The sequence below is a fragment of the Tachyglossus aculeatus genome, chromosome 7 (assembly GCF_015852505.1).
Source record: "Tachyglossus aculeatus isolate mTacAcu1 chromosome 7, mTacAcu1.pri, whole genome shotgun sequence".
NCBI lineage: Eukaryota > Metazoa > Chordata > Mammalia > Monotremata > Tachyglossidae > Tachyglossus > Tachyglossus aculeatus.
The window spans coordinates 10,320,099-10,336,567 of record NC_052072.1 but is presented as its reverse complement, the minus strand read 5'-3'; the positions used below and the strand labels follow the sequence as shown (position 1 = coordinate 10,336,567).

The 16,469-nt window shown below is 38.7% G+C and overlaps 1 protein-coding gene across 1 annotated transcript in view; it reads right to left on the bottom strand.

Moving 5' to 3' along the window:
• The window catches only part of PARD3B (par-3 family cell polarity regulator beta), a 994,526-nt gene that overhangs the window by 538,953 nt on the left and 439,104 nt on the right, over positions 1-16,469 (bottom strand). The window contains exons 5-7 of the mRNA XM_038749054.1: positions 12,925-13,013; positions 6,102-6,188; positions 554-679 (exon numbers count right to left, since the gene is read on the bottom strand). Coding sequence (XP_038604982.1) covers positions 554-679; positions 6,102-6,188; positions 12,925-13,013 — 302 coding nt within the window. The remainder of the gene's footprint in view (positions 1-553; positions 680-6,101; positions 6,189-12,924; positions 13,014-16,469) is intronic.

Below are 16,469 nucleotides of genomic sequence, written 5' to 3'. Positions count from 1 at the left end.
CAAATGCTATTGGTAGATTCCTAAGTGTGATACCTACTGAGAATAAGATGAGTTTTCTCTATTTTCTGACATAACAGGCCCACAACTGGGATATGCTAAAACCTGAAATGCATTTTTAAATAAAGGTAATATGGGTCATTATACATGATCATGATGATGGTATTTTTTACGTGCTTACTATGTACCAGGCACTGTACTAAGCCCTGGGGTGTATACAAGCAAATCAAATTGGCCACAGTTTCTGTCCCATGTGGGGCTCAGTCTTAATCCCCATGTTACAGATGAGGTAACTGAGGCACAGAAAAGGGAAGTGACTTGCCCAACAGAAGTGGCAGAGCCGGGATTAGAACGGATGATCCACAGTGCTTTGCACATAGTAAGCGCTTAATGAATGCCATTATTATTACTACCAAGCCCATGCTCTAACCACTACACCATGCTGCTTCTTGACTTGACATGGAATTGACCAGAAGACCTTTTGAAAGTGAGGATTAAAATGAACTACTGCAAACATTCCAGAGATCAGTAAACACAACAATAAAGCAGCACTTACTGTGCAAAGGTTTTGTCTACCAGTTCAATATTGTTGATTTTTACAATACATTCATTTTCATACAGCAGCCCATCCCGTTTAGACCTGCTGTTTTCTTCAATGCCACGGATGAAGAGTCCCAGAATTCTGAAATGTCAAAATAAGTTAGAAAAGATCATATAGTCATATGTCATGCCTTGGATTCATCTAAAATTATTCAAAAATACATATTATCCCATCATACAAAGCAAAAGCTGACCTTTATCCTGCCTGCTACTCATTTTTAGTAAACATAAATGTATTCTAAAGGAACAATCTCTAAACACATTTCTCCTTACATAAACAAAACCCCTCAAGGATAATAAAATATCAACCAAATTATTAGCCGATCTCATTTGGAGAGATTCCAGTAATTTGGAAAAGACCACTGTACTCATGAGGTTCTTAGAGAGAGAGAGAGAGAGAGAGATTAACATTATTGTGGAGAGTTCTTAAAGCTACTAAAACTAAGAACATCATGAATGACAAATTGGGAATAGGTGGATGGGAGAAATAGTGGCTACACTGGTTCCTTTGTGATCCTTTCTGAGTGGTGCCCTCAGAAACTAGGAATTTATTATCTAAAGCCAAGCAATTACACTTTCTGGAATTTCACTCCCATGATCTGCATTGTCTGACACAATTTCTGGACCACAACAACCCCAGAACACCAATTTATTTCCTAATGAAAGAAAAAGCACTTTTTTACTCATTATTGCTTCCCCATTTGGCACCTGTGTCTTTTTCAGGCTCTTATTCCAACCGTTATCACCCATTCAGAGAATGCCTGTTAAAAGGTTGCTAGACTTTAAATTAGAAACTGAAAGGAGTAGGAAAGTGCATACATTTATTTCAGCACTAGCTCTTTCCTCAGGAATTCCTTTCTCCCACAACTGTGATGGAATCCTAGTTGTATGAGCAAAGGATGATTTTTAAGTTCACCTTGTTCTGAATTCTACGAAAGAGAACTCTATTGGCCATGGACCACTAGTAAACACTGCTTTCATTATTGTGTTGTCATTTTCTTTTGTAGAGGTGCCCAGAGGGAGATTGAAATGGTTTCATTTTCCTAAATCTAAAATATAAATAAAATATGAGCGTTTGTTATGGGAGAATAATAGGGTCACCCATGGAAAAAGGGCTGCTTATTATGAAAGGTTAGGTGGAAACCTACGATTCCTATTTAGCCTTGTCCCCAATAGTGAGCCACTGCCTCAAAGAGTTGGGGTTATAATTAGCATACATGCTCCCGAGAGCTGAATGGACAAAGCATTCACTGTGATATTTAGAGTGTTCCTACTGTAAAAATGTTAAATGAATAGTACATGATACTAAAACAGTGTTGAAAATAGCAACACAGCCCATTATAAGGAAAGCTCAAGGTCACTAACGTAAATGAGTGTATGCTCTAGCTCTAGGTTTTTCAAGAATCCATCTGCATTTCCAGGAGGATAGTGAATCCTGAATCAAATCAATCATTCATATTTATTGAGTGCTTACTGTGTGCAGACACTGTACTAAGCACTTGGGAGACTACAGTACAACAGACACTGTCTGTTGTAAGCTTACAGTCCAGAGGTGAAGACAGACATTAATATAAATGAATAAATTACAGAACTATATATAAGTGCTGTGGGGCTGAGGGTGAACGTAGAAGTCGGATTAAAAATTGGATAAAAGATCTGGGATTCTACTCATATCAGGCTAACATACAAATCTGCTGACTCCTGCATTTCCCAGAAAGACCTGACTATGGCTTTTGAGAGAGAAAGCGTACTAAACATTTCAGAATTTTGTTTTCCAGTGTCAAGGTTCACTGAAATGATTCATTTTGAGGCTCACTAGTAGCAAGAAGCCAATTTGTCTAAGTGATGTTTTGGTTAATGGACACTAAGTCTTTAATCCACTGAATAAAGAATCCAAGAAGTAACAATGCTTCCTAGGAGTTGACTTCACCCTTTTTGAGAGGTATGAACTCTTTCAAATCGATCAATCAAATCAATCAATCAATCCATCAACCACATTTACTGAGTGCTTACTGTGTGCAGAGCACTGTACTGCTTTGTTACCTTGGGCAAGTCACTTCACTTCCCTATGCCCCAATTATCTCCTCTGGGGATTAAGACTGTGAGCCCTATGCAGAGCAGGGACTGTGTCCAGCCAGATTAAATTGTTTGTATCTATCCCAGTGCTTAATACAGTGCCTGGCACATAGTAAGCACCTAACAAATGCCATTTAAAAAAAAAAAAAAACCTTGGAGTCCCAATGACCCAAAAGGCTTATTTTACATAATAATAATAACACCAGAATGCTAAGCATCGTCCAGGACATTTCTCCCTTTAGATCCTAGCTATGTGCAGAAATTCCAGATTTAGATATGGCAAACTACAAAACTGAGGGATCTCAATCAGTCAATCAATCAATCATATTTACTGGGTGCAGTGCACTGGACTCAATTATTTAAGGGCCGAATGCAAAGCCCTAAATGTTAATCTCAATTTTCCATTTTAGAAGCTTGCTAGGTATTGATGCCTGTCTTCTTGTTTTGTTTTGTCTTCTGTCTCCCCCTTCTAGTTGCTGGGTAGGGTATGTCTTTATCTGTTGCCGAATTGTACTTTCCAAGCACTTTGTACAGGGCTCTGCACACAGTAAGCGCTCAATAAATATGATTGAATGAATGAATAAAGTGTTTCCCATAACAGGTGTAGCAGCACTACAATTCAGGGGGAAAAAAGGCCATTTCTGCAAAAAGTTGGATTTTCCTGAGCAAACTTCACCTAGGGCAACAGATAGATCAAATTAGTCTAGGTCAAAGAATTAAATGAAAAATCTAATTTAAAATAATGAGGACACAAACCAATAAATGGAAGGAAATTAAGAACTAAGTCTTCCTCTGTGATCTTAACTAACCCCACTGTGTCTACACAGTGAAACCATATGGCATTGTAAAGTCAGCCACTAGGCTTGCTTCCTCCTATTCAGTGCTGTGTCTATACACATGTGTTGAGTTATGTATGCTGTGGCAGCCTGAACTCATTATTGCTTAACATTTATTGGATCGTGTCTGCATTTCTTCATTATTTTGTTTTTAATTAAATTTCCTAACTTTCCTGATAGTGTAAAGAAAATGGTAGAATGATTTCATTTAATGACTGAGCAAAAAGGGGACCTCTATCCATCAACCTGTGAGCCATGGTTATACTAGTGCTATAGAATGGACCTTATTAAAACCACCAGCAAAACCGGTCTTCTATATTATTTCCCTCATCTGAATGCAGAAGATGAAATCGTCCAGGCAACAGCTGAAAATTAAGTATACTTATCATTGCATTGGGCTTTGCCTTGTGCTTGGGTAAATGTGAAAGTTCATCACCTTCACCCTAGGCAGTTAAAGTGATTAGCAATTTAACCTTATCGGTATCTCACAAAGCTGAATCCAGAGGGTTTCTGCCAAGAGCAGGTAAATAGTCATCCTATCTGAAATGAATAAGCGTTCTAACCCATAGCCCCTCATGCTTAAACATTCCCAGATAGTGGACTAATGAATTTGTTTATCCTTACAGTTTGTTACATTTTCAGGGGATTTTTCTAGGGGATAGATCAACCTCAAAAAGAGGATGTCATTGCACTAGCAGGTAACAGATGCCAGCAAAAAGAGCATCGATAAATTTAGGCAAGATTGATTTGTCAGATCACGCAAAAGCCAATAAACTGAACCTAAATAATCTTGACAGAAAGCCTCATCTGTTGTTTTTTTTTTTTAGCTCAAGAAATTTGTCAGGATAAGAAGTGTTTTGTCACGATTAGGCAGTGAAATCTGATTTCCTTTTCTTCATTTTAAATATGTGACTTAGGTTGTTTACATCCTAGTGCTAGAGGTAGTCATCTTACTGAAGAGTGATACCATTGCCAGCATGAGTAATTGCAAGTTTTTTACAAGAATTTCTAATATAGGTTATATCTCTGGCAATAATCTAATTTTCAACCTTGTCTTTGCTTTTTAGACCCCTAAATAAGGAATTATATTAGATAGGCTGCCGCTACGGACTCATTGCTTCCTACAGAGCCTTGTGTGGGAGACAACTACAGCATTACAGAGAAATGAGAAAATGATTTTCACCAAACCACCCATTAGGGATTACAGTTCAGGAGTTTCTTCTGCCAGGCACTCATTTTAATTTCCTAAATACTCCAAAACAAAAGAGGTTCTTTACCCCCAAAATAACCAATCATACTATTGATTGAGCATCTGCTGTGTGCAGAGCACTGTACTAAGCACTTGGAAGAGTACAATAAGGTTAGAAGTTATGCTACCTGCCATCGAGCAGCTTATCATTTTAACAGGGGAGACAGCCGCTGAAATAATATACAGAAAAGAAACAGAAGGAGATTCTGATGTATATATCAGTGCTTAAATTATAGAAAATGAAAATCGATATTGTGGTGATTATAAATATGATCAAGAAGCAGCATGGCCTAGTGCATAGAGCACAGCCCTACAGCCCTGGGAGTCTGAAGGACTTGGGTGCTAATTCTGACTCTTCCCCTTGTCCACCATGTGACCTTAGTTAAGTCACTTAACTTCTTTGTGGCTCTGTGACCTCACCTATAAGAGGGGGATTAAGACTGTGAACACCATGTGGGATATGGGCTGCGTCATTCATTCATTCAATCGTATTTATTGAGCGCTTACTGTGCAGAGCACTGTACTAAGCACTTGGGAAGTACAAGTTGGCAACACAAGTTGGCATCCAACCTGATTATCTTTTATCTACCCCAGTGCTTAGTATAGTGCCTATACTAAAATAAAACATCATAGAATATTGAATTGCTCGATTTACCCCGCCTACTCTTTCTTTCCCTTCTCAGGATCTCACCTGGATCTATCTGGAGAGTTTTTGGTACTCTAGCAGTTTCGATTATGAGAAGAAGAATCAAGCAGAGGCATTCCCATTCCATTCCTAGCTTGGGCCGTGGCTAGCGAATGGAAAGCAATCTGCTACAAGTCAAAACTCACCTGTGTTGGGCAGAAGTGGCATGGGAGAGAGTCGAGACTCAAATACACTGTGCAGAAGAAGGCAATGGTAAACCACTTCTGTATTTTTACCAAGAAAACTCTATGAATATGCTACCAGAACAATTGCAGATGGAGATGGACACATTCTGGGAGAGATGCATCCATGGAGTCACTGTAGGTCGGAGACGACTCGACAGCATAAGATTCTCTCTTTGTTGTCCATTTTGAAGACTCAAAGTTTTGAATAGGATGTACTTATTTCAATATGACTGAGAAAATGATAAAACGTTTACTAAAGACATTATTGGGAGTCCTCAGTTGGACCGTTTCAAGGAAGTAAGTGAACTATTTCAAACAGACAAGTAGCTGAATAAAGTGGTCAACAAAGGAATAATTGTGGTCAGTTACAAAGTAATTGAGGTGTACACTTAGCTGACTTCCGGAAAATGTTCAGAAAAATGAGCTTAAGATGTTTTCATTAGCATAATGTTGAAATGAGGAAAACATCTTACCTTCCACTCAGAGATGAAAAGAAGGGCACTACATGTATCCCCAGAGGGCCTCCTTCCCCAGAAATCTCCACTGTTCTTGTCAAATCACTGAGATAAAGTAAAAACACAAATGAGGCTATGCTAAGTAACAGATGAGACTCAGAAAAAAGGGTCCCAGTTCAAACTGACTTCTAGAAGAGGCATCAATATATTCAGATGGCGCTCCAAGACAAATTTTTATTTCCTGGATTTCTTTATTTTTAACCTGAAAAAGCTAGGAAAACATTACCTACTGAAACAAATGTTAATTCACCAAAATCTGCATAAATCAACATATTTAAAAGAGTTGACAAAATTAACATTTCTCTATAAGCATTGTGTGGACAGAACAGTGCAGTGAAAAAACATTCAGACATGAAAGGGATTCCACTATGGCAGGTACAATAGATCGGCTGTGAAAAACCTAAGTGGGTTGTGTACTCTGGATGAGAGAAGGAACAGATTTTGTGCAAAATAGAAAAATGCAGGTGCAAATGAAGGGTTAAATTTGGCATTTCAAAGTGTTCCTTGAGCCCTTTTCCAAAATCTCCCAAATTTCTTTTGGTAATGTTTTTGAGGAGCAGAAGAGAGGGTGAAGATGCTGGAGAAATTTAATCACAGAGAAAGCTTGATAAATCTAACATAACCTACAGTAAAAGGCACATAAACAAGCAATGGACTGAGCACATACCTAAATAAACATTACTGCTATAGCTGCAGAGGCTAGGACAACTGGATTAGTCATGTAACATTTGTTCACTTAGGACAACTAACAATTGTGCAGATCCATAATCCCAAAGGATTATGAAAAACAAAACAAAACAAAAAACCTGAAGTTGAAGACGCTGAAAATACTTCACGGTGCAAAAACCGTTTATGAGTTTCCAGAGATGAAACAAAGGCCACTATTCTCTATTTTAATGAAAATGATCAGAAACTGAATGTCAAAACAAGAGGCACAATTGGCAATGCATTTCTTCATCCAAATAAAACAGGGTGAATTTGTCAGTGAGGGGTTTCTGGAAAAACATGATGTTACACATGGGCATAAGTATCTTATTGCATAATAAATAATGTGATTCATGAATCCTGGGTGTATAAGATAGTCAATAAATATTCCAATATAGATATCATGAATCAGTCTTATTTTTCTTGCTTTTTGGCCATTTTAGATTAGTTTGGCAAAAGCAGTTTCTTTATATGGTTATGGAATAGGAGAGACTTTTGAAAATGGTAATATAGTCCAAATAAATGATATTACTGATATTTTTAGATTTATTCAATCAAGAAGATCTTTTCAGAAGCCTAAGAAGAAAATTATGAGCAATTCAGAACTCCTAGGCCAAAAATCTCTAGGGTGCATAATTCATTATTTCTTTTGGAACCAACTGTTTGATGAACTGGTCATCAATCACAGAATTAGAGGATTGAAATAGGCTTTGTGGACATCAACACAGTTGATTCTTCTGAGTTTTACTAGAAGTATGCCAGGCAGAAGAGAATCTATCTTGTTTTTAAGAACCTCAGGAAATGGAGATTCCATAATTCCTTTGGTAATCCATTCCAAGGTTTAACCATGTTTGCTATCTATCGGCTCCTTGCTAATTTTAACATGCTGCTTTGCTAGACAGCCTTGTCAAGAGTTCAGTTAATCGATTTAAAAGCGAACAATGAAAACTGGTGGATTACTACACTTGTTTCAGCTACATAGAGGGACTTTATTATTTTTTTCCAAGAAAGTCAGCTTTAGAGTTCAGTAAATAAACCATTTAGAGCTATTTTTTAAGGGGAGAAAAACACTATAACTACTTGTACAATGGTTTGACTTTCATGAATTAAACTGAGGCATGCTCTTTTAATTTATTTTAATATAAAGTAGTCATAATTTCTATACCTTGTGAAATAATTCCATCCTGTTTTTCATTACAAGCACTGTTTTAGGGGAGGGTAATAAGATATTTTAATAGGTTTAAGATCAATTTCTGCTTTAAGATATTTTGCTTGTTCTTTCCAATATTTTACAACAGATTTTTTAAAAAATTTAATGACATCCGGTTTGCTTTTTCTTAAGAAGTGGCTATTACCTCAGTTAATCTGCTAGGAATGTGGAAAGAGAGGGCTTCCAGACCAATTGTAATGAACTGTAATTTGTACGAAATTTCAATAAATCAAACACAATTAATGCAAACATTTCTAAGTGTATTTCTAAGTCTAGGCATACCCCACGATACAGTGGCATTATGCTCCTTGAAAATGTGGTCGTATCACGAATGGCTGTACTGCGGGGTATGATTTCTCAAAAATTTACATATTATACATTAAGATCTATTTCAGAACCTCTGGAGAGATAACATGAAATGCATTAATGGCTACAGATTGAAACAGAACTTCACTAAACAACTATTACTGTATCTTGGTTCAAGCAATTCAAAGCCAAATACCACAATATTAAATAAATGAACTAAATTATAAAGATTGCGAGGGTTACCAGTGAAGGCTGCCGAAGTAGAAGCTCGTTTTGCTGACTGTAATGGTGCTTAGTGAAAAAACTGTCCAACTTTAGTGGAACAGCAGCCTTCTCCCTTACTTCATAAATAACTATGGGGGAGGCTAATTCCTCCTGAACATTTTTGCACCTTTGAACTCCTCACAAAGATCAGAATTTCACTGACTGGTGCACACAGGATTACTGGCTTCTATTTCCAGCTGTAGCCTCTGCCTCTTTAATCTACCTTTTATCAGTACTTTTGCTCCCATCTCTACCTTTTTTCCTTATAGTATTTGTTAAGCACTTACTGTGTTCCACACAATGTACTAAATGCTGTGACCATGCTGTAAAGACTGTGAGCCCCACGTAGGACAACCTGATAACCTTGTATCTACCCCAGTGCTTGGAATGTAGTAAGTGCTTGACAAATACCATTATTATTATTATTATTATTATTATTATTATTATTATTATTTTATTATTCCAGCTAGGCCATGCTGTTTCTCAAGGGAAGCATGGTCCCAAGACAGAGTTTATTATTAGCAAATTCAGCATCCTAGAAGTTTCACTGCAATGCCAAATAAAGGAATACAATTCAACACCCTCCACTGAGCTCCTTCTTCCCCTTAAATATCATACTTCAGAAATCAGACTGGATTGGGATCTGAAACTGCTGCATCCCTCCACCCCTGCCTGACTGGTTGTCTAGTTAGGGTAGCTGTTCCCACCAGGAGCTCTACAACTGGGGCTTGGGCCTGGAAACCCCACCCATTTGTAATGGGAATCAGGCCTGGCTTCTCCATTGCTCACTCTCCCTTCCCTTCCCAGCACTCTTTGCCAGTTTAACTCAATTCCCTTTGTTAATTGAGAGGAATGACTCCGGGACCAAAAGGAGTACTCAGAATAAACTAGAGTTTACCACTGGTGATCTGAATGAACATTTGATTAAAATGCTTCAAGTCCGTGTTTATGTGGTCAGAAGCAGATTATGGATTAATTCAACAAAAACAAGCCACCCAAATGGCCAGATTTCCATCAACATGTGAATATGAATTGTGGCTCTGTTTGTTTGGGTACAGCTTGGAGATTCAGGGACTCTCCCACTGGGCCTATACCAGGCCACCTACATGGTTAAACCAAAACAATCCAATTGGACCCCTGGTTCCCGGAGGAGGGGAAGGGGAAAGGGGGCTCTCAGTCATCCATGAGGTGAACCACTTACAACCTAATTTTCAGCTTCTGTGCATCTCACACTGGCCAGAGGGGATAGTCCCAGTAGTGCTCCTCGGTTTTCAGGCTGCCCATTTGTTGGTGTACGTGGAGACAGAGACGTGGGGCTTGGATAATTGCCTCTTTGCTTCTTCTCATGTGTGTTTCTCAATTGGTCTGAGAGAATGCACGATTGACGGCTGAAGCAGCATAATGGGCAACAGCTGCCTGGGCCTTGCTCTGGGATTTATGGCGCCTGAACATAGTGGCTGTGGTTTTCAGGATGGGATAGATCTAGACTTTGTTTGGGGGAGAGAGGTTTAGCCATCGTTTCAATACTGAAATAAAACTTCCCAAAACATTCTCAACTTAATATGCTATTTTTCCAACAATACCTATCATTCAGAAAAGAATCTTTGAAAAAACAAAATTACTCTTTTTTGTGTTACAAATTTCATCTTTTACATGGGTGTTGGTAAATACTGCTCACAGAGAGACACTGACTGAAGTATGGAGAGCGAGCCTGGGCAGCAGCATGGACTAGTGGATAGAGAACAGGCTTTGAGAGTCAGAAGGATCTGTGTTCTAATCCTGGCTCCACCACTTGTTTGCTGTGTGACTCTGGGCAAGTCACTTCACTTTTTTGTGCCTCAGTTACCTCATCTGGAAAATGGGGATTAAGACTGTGAGCCCCCCTGTGGGACATGGGTGGTGAACTACCTGATTAGCTTGTATCTACCCCAGCGCTTAGTTCAGTGGCTGGCACAGAGTAAGCACTTAACAAATATTATAAGGGTAGGGAAGGACAGAGAGAGTCCACTCTTTCTTCTGGCTTGCTTAATCTACTTCCCTGTGAGTGAATCATTCTTTCAGGTTCTTAAAGCATCATTTTTGAGCAGACAACACAGAAGCCATTAGTGCTAGCTACTGTTCCCAGCTTTTTATCAATATCACAGTTAGGACACCTCAACGTGATAAAACCGAATAAGGGGGCCCAGTTGACACCTCTCACATGACAAATGCTTCTGGTCTTGGCTCCAGAGGGAGGTCCCTACCAGGGCCAGGACCACATCGATCTGGATAAGAGCACAACAGAAACCAGTGTACTCCCTCGTCTAGCCTGATCAGCCTCCAAAACATAGCAAGCCAGGGCAAATCAATCAATCAACTAATGGTATTTATTGACCGCTTTTTGTGAGCACAGCACTGTACTAGAGCACTTTCATTCATTCAATCGTATTTACTGAGCACTTACTGTGTGCAGAGCACTTACTAAGCGCTTGGGAAGTACAAATCAATAACATACAGAGACGGTCCCTACCCAATAACGGGCTCATAGTCTAGAAGGGGGAGACAGACAACAAACAAAACAAGTTGTTTTGGGAGAGTAGACTCCAATAAAGTTGGTCGATGTGATCCCTGTCCTCGAGGAGCTAATAATCTAGTGGAGGAGCTTGCAATTCAATGGAAACTGACTTCCTATACCCCCGTTTATTTTCCTCTCAGAGTTTTAGCAGTCAGAGCAAAAGGAAGATGGAGACCTTCAGGAAGCGTCAGGAGTTGAGGCACTCACAAACCCTCACATGCAATAGACATTCCCTGAAGAAAATTACCTTTTTCTGCCAAAGTCTGTCTGAGGTAAGTGTCATGTTGATGCAACTGTGCCTTACAGGCAAGATTGATGTTTTTACAATCACCTACTACTGAATCCTGATGTTCACACATTCATCCAACTGACAGACTCCATTTTCAGGCTTTCTACCCCCCAAGCTTAGTGCTTACACCCTGTTGCCACTCTAAGGGACTTCAGGATGATCCTCAGAGAATAGGCAGTCTGGAAGTCGGACAGATCCAGAGGCATTCATTCAATCGTATTTATTGAGTGTTTACTGTGTGCAGAGCACTGTACTAAGTGCTTGACAGCAGGATCCCTAAGCGGAGACTGTCGATCGGATGAGAAGCAGCATGGCCTAATGGCTAGTGAGCCTGGTCTGGCAGACAAAAGGCCCTGGGTTCTAATCCAAGCTCCGCCACTTGTCTTCTTTGTGACCTTTGGCAAGTCATTTAACTTCTCTGTGCCTCAGCTTACCCCATCTGCAAAATAGGGACTAAGACTGTGAGCGCCATGTGGGACATGGATTGTGTCCTATCTGATTGGCTTGTGTCGACTCCAGGGCTTGGTACAATGCCTGGCACAGAGTAAGCATTTAAGAAATACCATAAAAAAAAATAAATGAGCTCCAGCCTCAATCCATCAGGGGACATGATTAAGACTAAATCTCTTGGCAAAATAATCAGTATGTTCCAAATGCACAAAATGTCTTTGAGCCCTACCAATTTGAAGTGACACAAAAGATATGAAACTAATGAAAAATATATTTTAATAATAAAAAATCCTAGTAGAGATTTGTGAAGATCCTGTGAATTTTTTCTTCAATCTCAGATTATACAGAAAGATAGCGAAAAATATTTAGGGGGAAATAGATGAAAACAGATACACAAGGGAAGAGAAAACAGATCTTTGGTTGTTCTTTCTCCAGCATTTGCTAGCATCAGTTGCACCCTTCTTCTAGAACTTGTTGATGAGAAGAGGGGAGTGTGATAACATGGGAGGGAGATGCTTGGGAGGAGATGGTGAAGTCAACTCACCTGTCACAGTGCTCTGGGTTGGCTTACATTGCTATTTTAAGAGGTACTTTTGTTTTTGTAGTGATAAAATTGGCCCTCAAATCTCTTCATTTTTGTTTTGGAAAAGATATTTCAAATAAATGATAGTGTATTTCATATAACATCCTGTGGATAAGATTTCACAAATGGAAAAAGTAAAATCCATGACCTTAAATCAGTAACACACCAAAATGTATCATTAGTCCAAGATTGCTCCTAAAACATAATGTGGTACCAAAACACCAGGAAAACAAAAGGAAAATCATTAATTGTACACAACAGCACTTAGGGTTGAGATCAAGATTCTTATATCCCTGTGTCTACCAAAGTGAAGACAACTTTCCAAGAAGGAGAAAAAAGTAAAATTTAAATTACAGAATCTTGCCTATCCACTTGAAGAGAGGCATTGTTGATGAAAATTAAAAGCAACAATAGTCTTACCTGAATGTATATTTAGTTTTCGGTGATATCACTACTTCTGTCTGCCCAGTGAATACAGCTTCTTCATCGTCAAGATTCTGCGATGAACTCTATCAACAAAATACATATTTTACATTATATTCTAGGGGGTTGAATCAACATAGGCTTCTTGACACTGGTTCAAATGTGAAACATTAACCAACAGAACGTTCCAAAATCTTAGAAAGGAAATAGATTTATTCTCCTCCCGTTTCTTTGACAATTTGAATGCTGTCAATCTTTTCAGTACTTTCAATAACTTTCTGTTTTGTCCTCTGTCTCCCCTTTCTAGACTGTGAGCCCACTGTTGGGTAGGGACCATCTCTATATGCTGCCAACTTGTACTTCCCAAGCCCTTAGTACAGTGCTCTGCACACATTAAGCGCTCAATAAATATGATTGATTGGTTGATTGATTTCTGTTTCAAACGGCCTTAGACGTTTTCTATTTGTTTTAGAAATATCCAGTTGAGTCTTTACAAGTTCGCACATGGTAAAATGTTAAAAGTTTTTAATGTTCTATGTCTACTCCATATGCAGTCTGGGGCTGATGGTTTTGAACTGAGGAGAGAGAAGCTGCCAAAGGAAAGACCAGCCTTCCCCTTGGTAAGACCCCATTGACAGCAGGTGATGTATTAGCTTTAATGTACTGTACTTCACTGCAACCCTCATGACACTCATATAAACAGAACAAAATCCATAAAAAAACATCTTGCCTAGAGAGGTCACTTCTGTCAGAATGTACCAGGAATACAGCAGGAAAACATAAATCTAGTACTGTCTACATACCAAGAGAATTCTATTTGGAGTGTGATCTTAACCAGATGAAACCTACAGTCATTTCAGAAATGGTAACACTTTCTTCCAACATATATGCTGATTGCTACAAAGTGGTTTTTAGCTAAAAAAAATCAGTAAGGCTTTCATCTTCTTTAGGACAAGATCGAGGATAATTTGGGTGTTTTAATAGGATAGAAGAAGGTTTTTTTAATGTTCTTAAGTCTGATTTGGATTCTGATTCATTTGTGTCAATTTGTCTGTTAACTAGTATTAGCAAAAATTTAGATTTCAAACTGTACTGAACCAAAACAAAGATTCTTGCAGCTGATTCATAACTCTCTTCAAAAGAACTAGCAATAAACACAAAGCACCTAAGTAATTAAATATCGCTCTACTTTGATTACACAGTCCACAAGGAGACGGATTTAATTAACAGCACCTTACCAGAAATGGCAAAGCATCTGAATCACCGTTTTAACCTAGGAGTAGGATTTGGAGGCTTCACTCCAATGGTGTTTAGCTTCAAAATTTTTATGAAGGATCAAGTTTTTTTTTGATTTTTGGATGGTATTCAGACTTCAAGTATCTACATGTATAAATTAGGAACCCAGGAGGTTAAGCAGCTTCCAAAAAGATAAAATAAAATAAATCATGTCAAAGAAGCCCAATTTGTCTTTTTGACTAAATAATGAAGTCTGCAGCTTGGTTGGGTTGGGATAGAGTAAGGTCTTTTATTTAGGCTACTTCACAGCATAGTATAATTAACAAACCATGAAAAAGATCAAAGTGGGCTAACAGAATAGGTACAGTGGGACGCTCAGGGCCTTATGTTCAAGTTGAAAGGAGCGCTCAAGTAGAGGTGCAGAGGTATTATTTGGATCCCAAAATTCTTCATATTTTTGTGGTGGAGTGGGATCGGCACATCTATAAAGTTTGCAGGTCTAAGTAAATTGGCAAGGGTTTCAGTTCTGGAGAGGGCAGGATTCAAATACATGATGATTTAGGGAAATGGAAGAGGAAAAAAATATATATTGCATTTGGCATAAGAACCAAAGCATCCATCCTTCCGTCCCAGTATTCTCTTTCTGTAAGTGAAGTGGGGGTGGGAAACAGCCCCAGGCTGGCCTAATTGGGTTTTTCAGCCATATTCTCCACTGGATTTGGTCACGGAAGTCCTTTTTGCATATATTCTGAACAATTGTAAATTATGGGCTGGAGTGCCTACCAGCTCTGATACTGTGCGGTTGAAGACAAAGACAAAAACAATTCCTTTGAATTACAGCAATTTCAGCAATATCAAAGCCATGCTTTAAGGCTTTGAAACAAAGTAGCTAAGTATTAACAGAGTAATATTAAACCTTTTCCACCAACTTTTTTTTCCATCTGGAACAAGTGACAGACAATAATACTAAAGTACTTCATCTTTTATTTCACTAAATTAAACACTGAAAGAGTCATGAAGTCACATATCTAAAAATGAAGATATTTTTTACTCTCAGTTCATTTAAGCAATTTAGAGAATATCTAAAGAAAGGTTTAATTAGAAAGTAGAGGGAGAAAAAAATATTAATATGGATAAGAGAAGCATTGAGAATATTGAGAATATTAATATTGAGAAGCAGCGTGAGTCAGTGGAAAGAGCACGGGCTTGGGAATCAGAGGTCATGGGTTCAAATCCCAGCTCTGCCAATTGTCAGCTGTGTGACTTTGGGCAAGTCACTTCACTTCTCTGTGCCTCAGTTACCTCATCTATAAAATGGGGATTAAGACTGTGAGCCCAACATGGGACAATCTGATCACCTTATATCCCCCCAGCGCTTAGAATAGTGCTTTGCACATAGTAAGCGCTTAACAAATACCATCATTATTATTATTATTATTGTAAGCCAGAAATTTTCACAAGCACACCCCTTCCTGCAACAACATTTCCAAATTCATTTCCAAACTCTGCACTCCCCATAGAACATATATGCATTTAATGCCTAATAAAAACTGCTAGGATGAGAGGTTATTATACTTTTATGAACTCAACAACAGAGGGCTGTGGGTGTTGAAGCCCACCAATTACCTGACTGTTTAAAAATGTAATTCTTCCCATTATTGAGCCAAACACAGATATCTACCCCCTCCCGAGAAGGTTCAGAAGGAGGTCACCTCTTGCCCTCCTGACAATCGGCACTAGGGATGGAAAATGGTACCTCAGTCCTTTATCAGTGCAGGAAATGTATCATGTATGTTTTTCTCCACAGAGGAGTTTAACTACCACAATTTAAAAGAAGCGAACATTTTTAGCTACACTTTTCAGAACATAGGAACCTTTCTGACAGCCAGAATGAGTTGGATTTAAACATCATAGGACTATTTTTAGCATTAAAATCAACACTTACATAAATATTCCCAAACCAATTAGCAGCAGCTGGAAAGTAAAGGTGTTTACATTTAGTTAGCACGGGAGTTAACAACTAAGAGTGCATACAGACTGTGAAACAAGAACAAAGAGCATAAGTGAAACTCACTCTCTAGGGGTGACTGCAGCGCTGTCATTGTGCTATCAGTTCTAATTCACCAGGGAATGAAATCAGTTAGTTACCATTGGCCAGTCAGGTCAGAAAACTCACAAGGCTCTAAAGGAACTACCCTTCTTACAAGACTTTGGTTACAAGGTCTATCCGACTACAGTGTTTGTTTAGAAGATGTTTCGCTTATACCCTCTAGAAAATAAGTTGCAACAAACAACATTGAAACAAA